Here is a 15,491-nt window from a genome sequence, read left to right on the forward strand (position 1 = left end):
AAACTGTGCTAATTCTGGTCATTCACTTATTAACTTGTTTATTCAATTAGTATTTGTGGAGTGTCCATTTGCGCCAGTTACTCTTCAAGGTCCAGGGGATAGATAGAGCAGTGAACAAAACAGAAAAAAATCTCTCTTCCTAATGTAGCTTACCTTTTGACTCACCATCCTTCCATTCACTTTACTATTTCATTTCCTTTTCTTCAATTAAATATATTTGCTACATGGCTGGGTGAGGTGGCTCACACTTGTAATCCCAGCACTTTGGGAGGCCAAGGTGGGGAGACTGTTTGAACCCAGGAGTTTGAGACCAGCCTGGGCAACATGGCGAAACCCTGTCTCTACAAAAAATACAAAAAATTAGCTGGGCGTGTTGGCAGGCGCCTGTAGTCCCAGCTACTCGGGAGGCTGAGGCAGGAGAATGGCGTGAACCCGGGAGGCGGAGCTTGCGGTGAGCCGAGATCGCGCCACTGCACTCCAGCCTGGGTGACAGAGCAAGAATCCGTCTCAAAAAAAAAAAAAAAAAAATACAAAAATTAGCTAGGTGTGGTGGCAGGCACCTGCAGTCCCAGGTACTTGGGAGGCTGAGGTGAGAGGATCACTTTAGCCTGAAAGGTAGAGGCTGCAGTGAGTCAGGTTGTGGCACTACACTATAGCCTGGGCAGCAGAGCAAGACCCCATCTCAATATATATGTGTGTGTGTGTGTGTGTGTGTGTGTGTGTGTGTGTGTGTGTATTTCCAACATGCCAGGACCTATATGAAGCATCTACTATCTATTAGCTCACTTAATACTCTGAAAGGCCTTATGTGAATGACACTGACACCTCTTCACTGCACGTCAGAAGAAATGCAGGGCAGAAACGCGGCACAGCTTGCCTCAAGCTTCTTAGCAAGTGCCACAGCCCTTAATTTGGAGGCAGAGTCTGTTGTTCTTTGCTAAGCCTTCTGCTGTTTAGCTTTTTTCTCTAATGTCACATCTTTAATGTTTTGCTAATACAGATCCATGTGTGTTCTCCAAGAATCTATTCACTTTTATTATGCACTTAACCTTTAGGCAGAAGGCCTCAAAATCCTTTGCTCTGGCTGTCACCAGAGATCCAGCCCAAGAGTTTGTCCTTATAATAGAGACCCAGAAACCCCACAGGATCCCCAAGGACCTGAGTCATCTGACCCCACCTCTTGCTGCAGCTTTATCTGCTGCCACCATATTCTGGCCCAGCTTGCCAGCCTGCCTGGCTTCTCAGTGTCATCCGGGTATGTCTTGCTCCCACCTGCTGAAGTTTACCTTGTACCCTTCATGGCTTCTGGGGGCACAGCCTTGCGGAACCCCCCTTCCTGCTGGCCAGCTTGTGTTCACCTATCAGAGGTTAGCTCAGAGACCTCAGGTGTCTGCCCCCGACCCTGCAGCCTCGTTCAGAGTCCTCTGTTTTATTCCTGCAGGACTGGTGAGCAACCTTCCTTGCAGTTATTGGTTTGTAATTATATGTTTGCATGATTTCATATCCACCTCTTCTAATTGATCTTAAGGCTCCTTGAGAAATGGGGTCCTACCTCTTTTCCTTAACATGTGTTTTCAGTACCTGGTGCAATGTCTGAGACTCCTGGCTACAAACAGACACAATGTGTGCTCAGGGATGGATTGATTTGCCAGAGGCACACCCCACCATCACTTCAAATTCGACCATACTGAAGTTATTTTGCACAGATGCAGACACTGCCCCAGACTTGTCGACTTTCTGGACGACATTAAGAGACTTTAATGTACTTTATCCTGATTCAGCTTCCCATTGGATGAAGTAACATACTCTGTCAAATCATTTTGCTCCTGTTTCAGCCTCCCCCATCTGACAGGTACAGCACTGAGAGGCTAAGCTTGAATTATTCCTTCTGATGAGCATCTCTATAGCTTTGTCATCTCCAAGATTGGCTTTGCAACAATCCTACAACACATGTGTATTCCTTATAGGACCCTCACTGAACTAGGCCAGATATTTATTTAAATATTTAGAATTATTTTTGGCTGGGCTGTAAACCTATAGTTATACACACCTATGCAGGCATCTTCCCTTGTCAGGCGGTGTCTCATTTCTTTATCAAGAGGTAACTAGTGCAAGAGAAAAAAATGAAGTTTGGAAAAAAACATTTAAAAAGTGATCATGCCATATAAAGGGGGAAAGGCTTTTAAGAAACGATGACAGCATGAGAGGACCATGGAGTAGCTCAGTAAACATTGGAAGGGGCTCGGAGGGTGGAAGGCGGGTGAGGGATGAGAGATCACCTAATGAGAACAATTTACACGATTACAGCAACGTCTGCGCTAAGCCTAGACTTTATGCAGTGTATCCATGTAACAAAACTGCACTGGTACCCCAGAAATCTGCACAAAATCTATATAATAATGATGGAGGCCGGGCGTGGTGGCTCACGTCTGTAATCTCAGCACTCTGGGAGGCCGAGGCGGGCAGATCACCTAAGGTCACGAGTTCAAGACCAGCCTGACCAAAATGGTGAAACCCTGTCTCTACTAAAAATACAAAAATTAGCCGGGCATGGTGGCGGGCACCTGTAACCCCAGCTACTAGGGAGGCTGAAGCAGGAGAATCGCTTGAACCCAGGAGGCGGAGGCTGCAGTGAGCCGAGATCGCCCCATTGCACTCCAGCCTGGGCGACAGAGCAAGACTCCCTCTCAGAAAACAAACAAAAAAACAAACAAACAAAGATGGAAGGAAGGAGGGAATTTAGCAATTTTCCCAACCTACTGACAGTGAAAATAGGAGATGACGAGGGATTCTAGTTAGAAATGCCCAGTTTCCTGGGTGTGTGTGTGGCTGGGGGTGGGAGGGAACCATAACGCTAATGTTATCCCCGACGTAGGGAGCGCCTGAGTGGTGGCTTTTCACCGGGTGTGGCTCGTCTGAGCTCTTGAACTGAAGCCAGCGGACACCACCCACCGGTGCCTGCTTTCCCGGGGCGTGGGCTCCTCCCCCGTGCAGACCGCGAGGGGAGACAGGGCGGGCGGCCGGGAGCGCGGCCATCCGGGAGGCGGGTCATGGCCTCGGGGCCGCCCGGGGAGCGGCTGCGCGAGGAGGCGCGGTGCCCCGTGTGCCTAGATTTCCTGCAGGAGCCGGTCAGCGTGGACTGCGGCCACAGCTTCTGCCTCAGGTGCATCTCTGAGTTCTGCGAGAAGTCGGACAGCGCGCAGGGCGGCGTCTACGCCTGTCCGCAGTGCCGGGGCCCCTTCCGGCCCGCGGGCTTTCGCCCCAACCGGCAGCTGGCGGGCCTGGTGGAGAGCGTGCGGCGGCTGGGGTTGGGCGCGGGGCCCGGGGCGCGGCGATGCGCGCGGCACGGCGAGGACCTGAGCCGCTTCTGCGAGGAGGACCAGGCGGCGCTGTGCTGGTTGTGCGACGCCGGCCCCGAGCACAGGACGCACCGCACGGCGCCGCTGCAGGAAGCCGCCGGCCGCTACCAGGTGAGGCGCCCCCTGGCGGGGGCTGCGGGCGCTGCGGTGACCCGGAAGCGGGCGACCCTCCCGAGCGGAGCCGCCAAGGCCACCCGTCTCCTGAGCGGCTCCCACGGCCGCTCCCCCCGCCCCCAGCCGCCCCCCCCGCCCACGCGGCTCACTCAGTGTGGGCCTCTTTGCCTTGAATGGGGTAACCCCCTTCGCGACACACACCCATTATTTCACACCGTCCGCCCCTCCGCCAAGCACTCTCCTGTCCTCGAACTCGCGCTGGGCTGGTTTTTCCCGATGCAGATAGTCTGGTCCCTCAGCTGGGCTCCGGTCGGGAGGGCTGTGTGGTCCAGTTCATTCTTGGTAACAATTGTACATCTATATCGTAAACTTGCTATAATAATTCTCATTTGTGCAATGCTTTGCTTTTGCACAGTGTTTACATTAAATGAGTGTTGTCACCAAAGCAACCCTCGGGTTTGGGCGTCGTTAAGAAGAGTGTCGAGCTGGGCACGGGTTCCGACCCCTCCAAAGCTCAGGTGCACGTGCCTCCCGAAGTAGGAGCAGGTGGCTGTCCATCAGCAGGGATTTGGGGACTTAGGATTCGAACATCCTCAATGAAGAGGTGCTTCATTTGGGGTGTAGCCCGGGCAGCTTAAAAGAGAAAGAAAAAAAAAACAAAGTGGAAGTATTTGGCCCCCAAAGTGGCATCTGTGAAATTGTGTGTAGATTTCTTCCTACTGGTGCCCTTTAAAAGTTCTTGGATGTTTTCTGAACACACTTGAATCCCACCATGTAGAACAACTGCCAGCACAGAGGAGGTCTAAGTTGTCTTTACTGACATATTAAACCAAAGGACTGTCAGCCTCGCTGTAGTGCATTGCAAATACTAGCTTTCTTAAAATTTTTATTTATTTATTTTGTTTTAAATTAAGGTTTAGGATATTTTCCCCTTCCTTCTGGACCTACCAATATCTGTCTTGGTATTTCTTCTTGATTTTCGTTGTCATTTGTGAGATGTAGGTACTAGGTAATTTCTAGCTACACTTTTCTGGTATGTTCTTGCCTTTAAAAAAAAAAAATCCAGAAAGTACAAGACAGAGGATTGGTAGTGTAATATTTCTTTTTCTTTTTTCCTTTTTTTTTTTTTTTTTTATTTGAGACAGTGTGTAGCTCCGTAGCTCAGGTTGGAGTGCAGTGGCACAATCTTGGCTCATTGCAACCTCTGCCTCCCGAGTCCTGGTTCAAGCAATTCTCCTGCCTCAGCCTCCTGAGTAGCTGGGATTACAGGTACGCGTCACCACACCTGGCTAATTTTTGTATTTTTAGCAGAGACAGGGTTTCACTGTGTTGGCCAGGCTGGTCTTGAACTCCTGACCTTGTGATCCACCTGCCTTGGCCTCCCAAAGTGCTGGTGTTACAGGCAGCCCAGCCTCTAGTGTAATATTTCTAAAGATGTTCTCTGTATTTTCAGTAGTTCTTCAGTTAAATACCAAATAAATATTATCTAAACTCCTGAGCCTGTCAGTGAAAGCTTTCTAGGGCCCTAAGTTATGTTTCCATAGCTCTCTTGTCTTAACTAGCCAGTAAACCCAGCAAATTTAGCCTAATCACTGTTTTCCTAACTGTGCCACATCTCCTTGCTTTTGCTGACAGTTTCTTTGGCCTGAGGGAGCTTTTCTCTATCTACAAGTGTCAAAGTGCTCCGTTCTTTGTAAACACCAAAACACATGCCACTTTCCCCACTGGGTCAAATGGTATAATGAATTCTACTGTTATTTTATGTATAACAATTATAATATTCTCCTTTTAAAAACAATTGATGTGTATGTAGGATTTATTGAGTAACTTTGGGAATAGAATTTTTTAATTAAAATCCTGTTAATGTATGTATCTTTGTGGGTATTTTCTGTAAATAAAATATACACATATTTACCTCTAGCGAGGGCCCTATCATTGAAGGAAGATTTAGTTCTCATTGTATTTTTACTCATTGTAAGGTTTACAACATATTGTATTTTTTCATATAAAATATGATAACCTACCAAGTTCCTTCTGACCTAATGATACTACTAATACTACAATAATAAACCCATGCTTTATCATAAAGTAAACAATAACTTCAAGAAGTTGAAATATAGAGAGATATAATAGCATCACCCTTCATCCAAACACCAAAAGATGACATTTCATCTAATATCATTCTCATTTACATCAGCCCAGTTTTAATATATTCATTACCAGTACATTTTTTTCAAAATTAATGTTGTTTTGTAAAATATATTTATTTATTGGACATTTTCATTGTATTTCTTGTCATTAAACATTCTGTAACATCTTATTTTAATTCTATCCAGTTAATATAATTTTTTTCTCCCCTATCTTTAATGTTTTAGTTAAGTTATGCTATTGTATATAACAATGCAGTGAGCATACTTTTAGATAAATATTTGATTGTATCTGGTATTAAAATACATTTACAGAGCTAGGCATGGTGGCTCACGCCTGTAATCCCAGCACTTTGGAAGGCCAAGATGGGGGACTCTCTGGAGGCCAGCAGTTTGACACCAGCCTGGGCAATATAGTAAGACCCCATCTCTACAGAAAACAAAATTAGCTGAGTGTAATGACGTGTGCCTGGAGTCCCAGCTGCTTGGGAGGCTGAGGTGGGAGGATCATTTGAGCCCAGGAATTTGAGGCTGCAGTGAGCCATGATCGCATCACTGCACAACAACCTGAGTGACAGAGCGAGACCCTGATGCTAAAACTTAAGTACATTTATGTTTAGTTTTTAATGATATTGTACATTTTTATGTGCTTTCTAGGGACTGTTTAAGTTGATCTTTGTATTTCCTCACACATCTACGTGACTTTAGCTACAGATTGAGGGTATCTGTAACAGCTTTGAAATATCTTCCCAAACAGGTAAAGCTGCAGATGGCTCTGGAACTTGTGAGGAAAGAGTTGGAGGACACCTTGACTCAGGAGGCCAACGTGGGGAGAAAGACTGTCATTTGGAAGGTAAGACCACGTTGGGGCTTTAGGAGGCTTGCCTGTTTGGAGGATCCAGATTCGGGTCAGTAATTCTTCCACCATCTTCCATTCTCCCGCACTTTTGTTCCATTTCCGTATATGCCCAAGAGCACCTCAGAGCCGTCCTGGGTCATCCCGTCCCCTCAAATGATATGGTTCACTTTTGTCCTTTTTGTCTCTATTGCCATCATCCAATCCGAATTATAATTAAATAGCTTTGCTAGCTTGATGTTACTGTAAAACCCACTGCTGTATCCCTGTCTCCTAGAATAGCATCTTATACCGTCGCTACTAGTTTGAAAGTATTTGTTAGGTGAATGAAATAGTGAATATTTCACAACTTTGTAACCGAAGAAGGGTAGCCCAAGGTGATCATCTTATATACAGGGAAATAATCTGAACGTTCAGCCTTTTTTTTAATCATCTATACATACACATATTCCACTTTTTTATATGTCACTAGCTCTTTTTATTCCATGTTTCATTCATGCACTTGTGTGTGCACACGTGTACACGCACACAGAATGATTCATACACACACAGTGATTCACATACACACACACAGTGATTCTCAACCTGAGGTGATACCTGCCCCCCAAGATACATTTTGCAGTATCTGGAGATGATATTTTTGGTTGTCACACTGAGGAAGGGTGGGTGCAGTGCACCTGTCATCTAGTAGAGGCAGGAATGCAGCTTAACACCCTGTAGTCCACAGGACAGTTCCCATCTTATGAGAAAAAATGATTTGTTCAAGATGTCAGTAGTGTCAAGATTGAGAAACTATATATAGAAACTGTATAATTCTATATATTCATATAATGTATTATATAATATGATATATAATAGGTTATACTTTACAGAATATTCCTATTCTTTCTTCTTTTCCAAATAACCCTTCTTTTCTGATCACTCTGTATCTATAATTATTTCCTTCTTGTTTTCTTTGAAAATTTAGTCTTATACTCTGTCTTTACACGGATATTGCATACTTTTTTTATTAATTTTTTTTGCACACAAAGCAATAAACATTTTCTAAAGATACATACAAACAAAAAGATGCATATCAAACATATTAGGAAGGTTGCACATGGGAAGACGGGGAATAGAAATGGGGGGTGGGAATTAAAGAAAATAAATGAGAGAGGGACTTTGTATGGATCAATGATAATAACTCAATCCTCTATTTGACAAAAGAAGAAGGAGAAGGAAGAGGAAGAAAAAGAAAGTGGGATAAAGGATCAGAAAGGGAGGAAAATAAAAAAAATTAGAGTATGACTCCAGGGTAGACCTGTTCTGTTGTCACTGGGTTGGTTGGTTGGTTTGTCTGTTGTATTTTTCATATGTTTCGCCATGTTGGCCAGGCTGGTGTTGAACTCCTAGCCTCAAGTGATCAACCCGCCTCGGCCTCCCAGAGTGCTGGGACCACAGGCATGAGCCACCACGTCCAGTCCCCACATTGCATCTGGCCTCCGTGGTAGACCTCCCAGATGGGGCGGCCGGGCAGAGGCGCTCCCCACATCCCAGACGGGGCAGCCGGGCAGAGGCGCTCCTCACTTCCCAGACAGGGCAGCCGGGCAGAGGCGCTCCTCACATCCCAGATGGGGCGGCTGGGCAGAGGCGCTCCTCACTTCCCAGACGGGGCGGCCGGGCAGAGGCGTTCCTCACTTCCCAGACGGGGTGGTCGGGCGGGCAGAGGCGCTCCCCAGATCCCAGATGGGGCAGCTGGGCAGAGGCGCTCCTCACTTCCCAGACGGGGCGGCCAGGCAGAGGCGCTTCTCACTTCCCAGACGGGGCGGCCGGGCAGAGACGCTCCTCACTTCTTCCCAGATTGGGCGGCCGGGCAGAGGCGCTTCTCACTTCCCAGACAGGGCGGCCGGGCAGAGGCGCTTCTCACTTCCCAGACGGGGCGGCCGGGCAGAGACGCTCCTCACTTCTTCCCAGATTGGGCGGCCGGGCAGAGACGCTCCTCACATCCCAGACGGGCGGCCGGGCAGAGGCGCCCCTCACATCCCAGATGGGGCGGCCGGGCAGAGGCGCTCCTCACTTCCCAGACGGGGCGGCCGGGCATAGGCGCCCCTCACATCCCAGACGGGGCGGCCGGGCAGAGGCACCCCTCACTTCCCAGACGGGGTGGCCGGGCAGAGGCGCTCCTCACTTCCCAGACGTATTGCATACTTTTTAAACTACATTTTTCTATATTTACTACATTACTAGATTACAACATATATACATATGGATAGGAAAAGATAACACTTATCCCAGAAGAAAGACGTACATTAAGGCCAGGTGTGGTGGCTCACACCTGTAATCCCAGCACTTTGGGAGGCTGAAGCAGGTGGATAACCTGAGGTCGGGAGTTTGAGACCAGCCTGACCAACATGAAGAAACCCCATCCCTACTAAAAATACAAAGAAAAAATGAGCCGGGCTTGGTGGCACATGCCTATAATCCCAGCTACTTGGGAGGCTGAGGCAGGAGAATCGCTTGAACCCAGGAGGTGGAGGTTGTGGTGAGCTGAGATCATGCCATTGCACTCCAGCCTGGGCAAACAAACAAACAAAAAAAAAAAAAGAAAAAAGAAAAGAAAAATGTACATTATAGGTGAATGATGTAGATAGTGGTAGGAAAGGATAAAAGTTATCAATATTAAATAATATTGATGTTAATAACATTAGTACCAAACGTTACTCAGATGTGTGAAGAAATATTTAAACTTATTAACGTTGATACTGACAAACTTGTTTACCAATATTATTAACAAATATTTTTAAACTAGTAGTGACAGTATAAGATGCAATTCTAGGTGATAGGGATATAGCAGTGGGTTTTGCAGTAAGACCAAGCTAGTAAAGCATAGTTTGGATTGGGTAGTGGCAATAGAGATAAAAAGAACAAGAACAAAGCTTTACAATATTAAATAATGTTCATTATTTGCCTATAATGTACATAGTGATAGGATGTACATTATTTAATATTGTAATATTGATTGATGATTTTTGTTCTTTTCAGGCTGAAATACAAGTCTGTTGTTTTCAATCTTGGCCTGACCATAGATTTATAAAATCAGAATCCCCATATCAGATAGCTGAGTTCTTGCATGTTTTAAGCCCTCTACAGATTATTCTTAAGTAGGGACGATACTGAGATCCCTGTTCTAAGCCAAGTAAACTTGCATGATCATTACCATCAAGAATGTATCCATGTGAGCCAAATGCAGGAAGCACATTTTTGGTCAAAAGATATTCTAAATACTACAAAGCAACCTTTCCTTTTTCTCTATCTGCAGATATAGTTGTGCTCAAGAGGGTGGTGTGAAAGGAAGATGAATTGCAGGCAAATCGCTTCCCACCACACCCCCCCTCATGCCCCAGGTATGACTCTACTCTTTTCTAGTGGCTGGGTTATTTGCCACAACAGCACAGCCTCTGATATGAAGAGAGCTTCTCATATTTACGTGAGTTACACCTTTCAGGAATCAGTGTATGGAATTCAGACTTGGCTGATTTCAGAAAGAAGATGAAGTTTTCTGAATCTGGTGATTTAGAAAATGGTAGAAGGAGGTAGAGATGGAAAATGGAAGGAAGGAGTTAAGTCTTAGGGGATGTTTAGTTTAAAAAGGTGACAGCTTATGCCTTTTAGTCAAAGCAAGAAGTTATCACGTTTAAAAACAGGCAAATAGGCCGGGAACAGTAGCTCACGCCTGTAATCCCAGCACTTTGGGAGGCCGACGCGGGCCGATCTTGAGGTCAGGAGTTTGAGACCAGCCTGACCAACGTGGTGAAACCCTGTCTGTACTAAAAATACAAAAATTAGCTGGGCATGGTGACATGCGTCTGTAATCCCAGTTACTCGAGAGGCTGAGACAAGAGAATCACTTGAACCCAGGAGGGAGGAGGTTGTAGTGAGCCAAGATCGCGCCACTGCACTCCAGCCTGGGTGACGGAGCGAGACTCTGTCTCAAAAAAAAAATTAGAAAAAAAAACAAAAAAACAGGCAAATGACTTCACCTACAAGGCAGTATAACAATGTAACAAAACTGCGGCCGGGCACAGTGGCTCACGCCTGTAATCCCAGCACTTTGGGAGGCCGAGGCGGGTGGATCACAAGGTCAGGAGATCGAGACCTTCCTGGCTAACACAGTGAAACCCCATCTCTACTAAAAATACAAAAATTAGCCGGGTGTGGTGGCGGGTGCCTGTAGTCCCAGCTACTCGGGAGGCTGAGGCAGGAGAATGGCATGAACCCGGGAGGTGGAGCTTGCAGTGAGCCGAGATCGTGCCACTGCACTCCAGCCTGGGCGACAGAGCGAGACTCTGTCTCAAAAAACAAAAAAAAACAAAAAAAAACCTGCATTTGTACCCCATGAATATATACAAAAAATAAAATAAATCGATAAAACAGGACAGAGAATGGGAGGTATAGATACTTTGAGGAATAATTTGCCTCTCGTACTCAGCTTAAAGTTAGTTTCCGATATACTCATCTTGGGAGAAGAAAATCTAGAAACTAAGCCTGGGACGAGGTATGTTCCTTAGGTCTATTCGGAAACGGAAGATGGGAGATTCAGGTAGAAATTGGGATTAATTCCCTGACGTGAACTCTGAAATCAGTGGCCTGAGCATCACTTAGCTCTTCCTTGGCTTTGTAGAGAACGTCAGGCTTCTGGTGTGTTCACTATTACCATATTAGGAAACAACATTCATATTTTCTCATCTCTCAGCCTTTTCTTATTCAAACAGTTCTAGTTCTCTACCATTTCTTCATAATTCAGTTGTTTCTAGTGGTTCTAGTGACTAATCTACTAGTAAATAGTAACTTCTGTTTGTGACTGCTCTATGCTAATCACTGTTCTTGTAGTTTAATAGATATTTAACTGTAATCCACATACTCTTCTTTTTCCCCACATTTCTTAAGAGATGGAGTCTTGCTCTGTTACCCAGGCTGAAGTGCAGTGGTGCAATCACAGCTTACTGCAGCCTCGAGCTCTTAGACTCAAGTGATCCTCCCACCTCAGCCTTGTGGGTAGCTGGGACTACAAGGCTTACCACCATGCCCGGTCAGTTCATTTTAATTTTTTTAGAGATGGGGTTGTGTTTTGCTTTGTTACCCAGGCTGGTCTTGAACTCCTGACCTCAAGCAATCCTCTTGCCTTAACCTCCCCAAAACCTCACATTTTGTATATGGTACTGAAACTTCAGTATAAAAGTGCCTTGCCCCCAAGCCTGTGGCAAAATGGGAACTCCAGTCCAACAGTATTTTCTAAACTTAGTTTGAAAACTCTCCTGGGCTACTTCTTATATGAATGGACTCCAGTCTGTGCATGTTGTTACAATGCAGCCAGTCAGTCCACAGAGTTACGGAGCCCAGGGAACGCTGGACATTACCTTCTCCGGCGCTGTCCTGTACATGGCTGCTGGAGGCCAGGCGCTGATGGTGTGATCCGCTGTGTCACCTCAGGAGAAAGTGGAAATGCAGCGGCAGCGCTTCAAATTGGAGTTTGAGAAGCATCGTGGCTTTCTGGCCCAGGAGGAGCAGCGGCAGCTGAGGTGGCTGGAGGCGGAGGAGCGAACGACGCTGCAGAGACTGCGGGAGAGCAAGAACCGGCTGGCCCAGCAGAGCAAGGCCCTGAAGGAGCTGGCAGACGAGCTGCAGGAGAGGTGCCAGCGCCCGGCCCTGGGTCTGCTGGAGGTGAGGCCGGGTGCCAGGAAAGCAGGCAGATGTGAGACTGAGGTGACAGAGACGAGTACAGTGGCTTTCAGAGACAAACGCTTGGCGTTTATGTTCTGTAGGAAAAGGGCACCCTCGAATCTACTCAGAAAGCAGCTTAAACACCCTAGAATTTACTCAGAAGCCATTCGTGGCATCAGAATCATGAGATTCTAGAGAATCATATAGTTTGAGTCTGGCATGGTGGCACATGCCTGTAGTCGCAGTTATGAGGGAGGCTGAGACAGGAGGGTCGCTTGGGCCAAGGAACTCGAGACCAGCCTGGGCAACATAGCAAGACCCTGTCTCAAAAAACAAACAGACCAACAGCATATAGTTCGTTTTAAGGGCTAAAGAATTCCTAAAATTAAAATTAATGATTTCTGAAAATTTAAACAGCTAGGAAAAGGACAAACTACACTCTGCTGGCTGAGAAGTAATTCCTAAAACCTCAGAGTCAGTTTGTCCATGATAGCATTGCTGTTTTTAGGGATGGCTAACCCAGAAAGTCTGCATAACACATTTCAGTGTCACTGGCCAGAAGGATGAATAATGATTTAAATTGTCCTGCTTGAAATTGTTATATTGGATTGTAAGGCAAACACTGATTTCCTGGCCCACATTGCATGCCCGTTCCAGGCATGGTGGGGAGAGATTACGTGGAGTCCTGTGCAGCTTCCTCCCAGTCTATTTGGGATTAGAGAACAGAAAGACGAATAACAGTGAAAGGAAATCTTTGTTTTTAATCCTCTGTGAAGACATCATATCCCAAGTGAACAGAGAAAGCCAAAGTTGTTGATGGATCCGTGTTTTCTTGACAGAACCAACGGCAACAGAAATTTATCTGGACCGACTTCTATCTCCTCCCCAGTGACTCACTCGGGATTCTTTTTTTTTTTTTTTTTTTTTTTTTTTTTGAGACGGAGTCTCGCTCTGTCGCCCAGGCTGGAGTGCAGTGGCGCAATCTCGGCTCACTGCAAGCTCTGCCTCCCGGGTTCCCGCCATTCTCCTGCCTCAGCCTCTCCGAGTAGCTGGGACTACAGGCGCCCGCCACCACGCCCGGCTAATTTTTTGTATTTTTAGTAGAGACGGGGTTTCACCGTGGTCTCGATCTCCTGACCTCGTGATCCGCCCGCCTTGGCCTCCCAAAGTGCTGGGATTACAAGCGTGAGCCACCGCACCCGGCCAACTCACTCGGGATTCTAAACTAAGTGATTCATGTTCTCATTTAACAGCTGACCCACAGATTCCACCTTTTCTGACTCAGTTCTAGACACGGAAAGTACCATGAATATAAATAATCCTATTAACTGTCTGTATAATATTTGCAAGTACAGTGACTAGACGGTACTGTTTACGAGGCAGGGGACCATTAAATGAATTTATAAAGCCATTTAATTTGTGTCATTTTATCTTATATATATTAAATTTATATTTTATTATTATTGCTATGCTCATTTCCTTGTTAGCAAACTAAGAGTCAGAAAGGAATTAATTTTCCAAATAGCAGACAGCAAAACACAAGAACTTTGACAGTTTCTTTTCTTTTCTCTTTTCTTTTCTTCTTCTTTTTTTTTTTTTTTTGAGATGGAGTCTTGCTCTGTTGCCCAGGCTGGAGTGTAGTGTGCAGTGGTGTGATCTTGGCTCACTGCAACCTCTGCCTCCTTGGCTCAAGCAATTCTCCTGCCTCAGCCTCCTGAGTAGCTGGGATTACAGACATGACCACCATACCTGGCTAATTTTTTTTTTTTTTTTTGTATTTTTAGTAGAGATTTACCATGTTGCCCAGGCTGGTCTTGAACTCCTAACCTTAGGTGATCCACCCACCTTGGCCTCCCAAAGAGCTGGGATGACAGGCGTGAGCCCCTGTGCCTGGCTTGACAATTTCAACGATAGTATTTATTGCTTTGCCTGCCTTGGCCTCCCAAAGTGCTGGGATTGTAGGCATGAGCCACCCCGCCTGGCATGGGAGGATATATTCTTAAATAAGGTATCTTATCTATCTATTTTTTTAATAAGGGCAGGATCTCACTCTGTCACTCAGGCTGGAGTTCAGTGGCTCAATCATAGCTCACTGCAGCCTCAGTCTCCTAGGATCAGGCGATCTTTGTGCCTCAGCCTCCCGAGTAGCTGGGACTACAGGTGTGCACCACCACGCCCAGCTAATTTTATACAAATTTTCAATAGAGACGAGGCTTGGTTGTGTTGCCCAGGCTGTATATTTTTATACTTCCCTTTCCCTTTCTTCCCTGGTACTAATAAGCTACATTTTACCCCTGAAGGCCAAGACCAAGGCCTGCCATTCCCATACAGGGTAAAGCAAATTATTCCCCTTCTTTTATGCCATCAAAACTTATCTGACTGGGGACTTTTTTTAAGGGGAGAGGGGAAATGTATCCCAAATGCAATTATTAATAAATGTATCACAGATATATTTATTTAATAATCTACTTTGAGAAAAAATGTTACTAGTTATGAAAGGCTTCCTTTATTAATCTACTTAGATAACCTACTCATAGGAATAGCTCTGGTATGTTGGTTCAGAGAATTAGGAATTTATAATTCCTGTAAAGACATTTAGGGAAACATTTTGTGTCTTTATTTGAGGAACCTATCCATGCCCCTCAAATGAATTCTATGAGTACTTAGGATCTATTTTATCCTTTTCTGTCTGAATTACATGCAGAATGTTACTCTGTTACAATATCCAAGTGGCAGAAGTATTAATTCAGAAGATAATTAAATTGATAGGTGTTGCAGGAATTAACCTAAACTTTGTATAGCTTTAAAGAAAAGAGATTTGGCTGGGCGCGGTGACTCACGCCTGTAATCCCAGCACTTAGGGAGGCCGAGACGGGTGGATCACCTGAGGTCAGGAGTTCAAGACCAGCCTGGCCAACATGGTGAAACCCCGTCTCTACTAAAAAAATAAAAAAAATTAGCCAGGCGTGGTGGCGGGAGCCTGTAATCCCGGTTACTTGGGAAGCTGAGGCAGGGAGGTGGAGGTTGCAGTGAGCTGAGATCGCACCATTGCACTCCAGCAGCCTGGGCAACAAGAGTGAAACTCCATCTCAGAAAAAAAAAAAAAAAAAAAAAAAAAAAAGGAGATTTATTGTCCCCTATAATTTTATCTTAATAATGTTTTGCAGTAATTTCTAAGGAAATTTTCATGGTGTCCTCAGTCTGACTGTGAAAAGCAGTTCAGAGTCCAACTCACACTGTGTTTTTCTTTCCTTTTCAGGGTGTGAGAGGAGTCCTGAACAGGTATGTGTGCTTTCTGAATTGGTGAAGGGATTG

At 45.6% G+C, this 15,491-nt stretch overlaps 1 protein-coding gene across 12 annotated transcripts in view; it reads left to right on the forward strand.

Annotated features, from left to right (window-relative positions):
* Positions 1 to 15,491, forward strand: part of LOC129458442 (E3 ubiquitin-protein ligase TRIM58) — a 130,582-nt gene that overhangs the window by 88,404 nt on the left and 26,687 nt on the right. For 7 of the 12 annotated variants that reach the window (XM_063613516.1, XM_063613519.1, XM_063613521.1 and 4 more), the window contains 3 exons: positions 6,378 to 6,473; positions 11,946 to 12,176; positions 15,436 to 15,458. In XM_063613516.1, the coding sequence (XP_063469586.1) occupies positions 6,378 to 6,473; positions 11,946 to 12,176; positions 15,436 to 15,458 (350 nt within the window). Of the gene's footprint in view, positions 1 to 2,978; positions 3,471 to 6,377; positions 6,474 to 11,945; positions 12,177 to 15,435; positions 15,459 to 15,491 lie in introns of those variants that run through there. The other 5 variants (XM_063613513.1, XM_063613514.1, XM_063613515.1 and 2 more) reach the window with 2 other exon arrangements.

Source organism: Symphalangus syndactylus, chromosome 19, assembly GCF_028878055.3.
Source record: "Symphalangus syndactylus isolate Jambi chromosome 19, NHGRI_mSymSyn1-v2.1_pri, whole genome shotgun sequence".
Taxonomy (NCBI): domain Eukaryota; kingdom Metazoa; phylum Chordata; class Mammalia; order Primates; family Hylobatidae; genus Symphalangus; species Symphalangus syndactylus.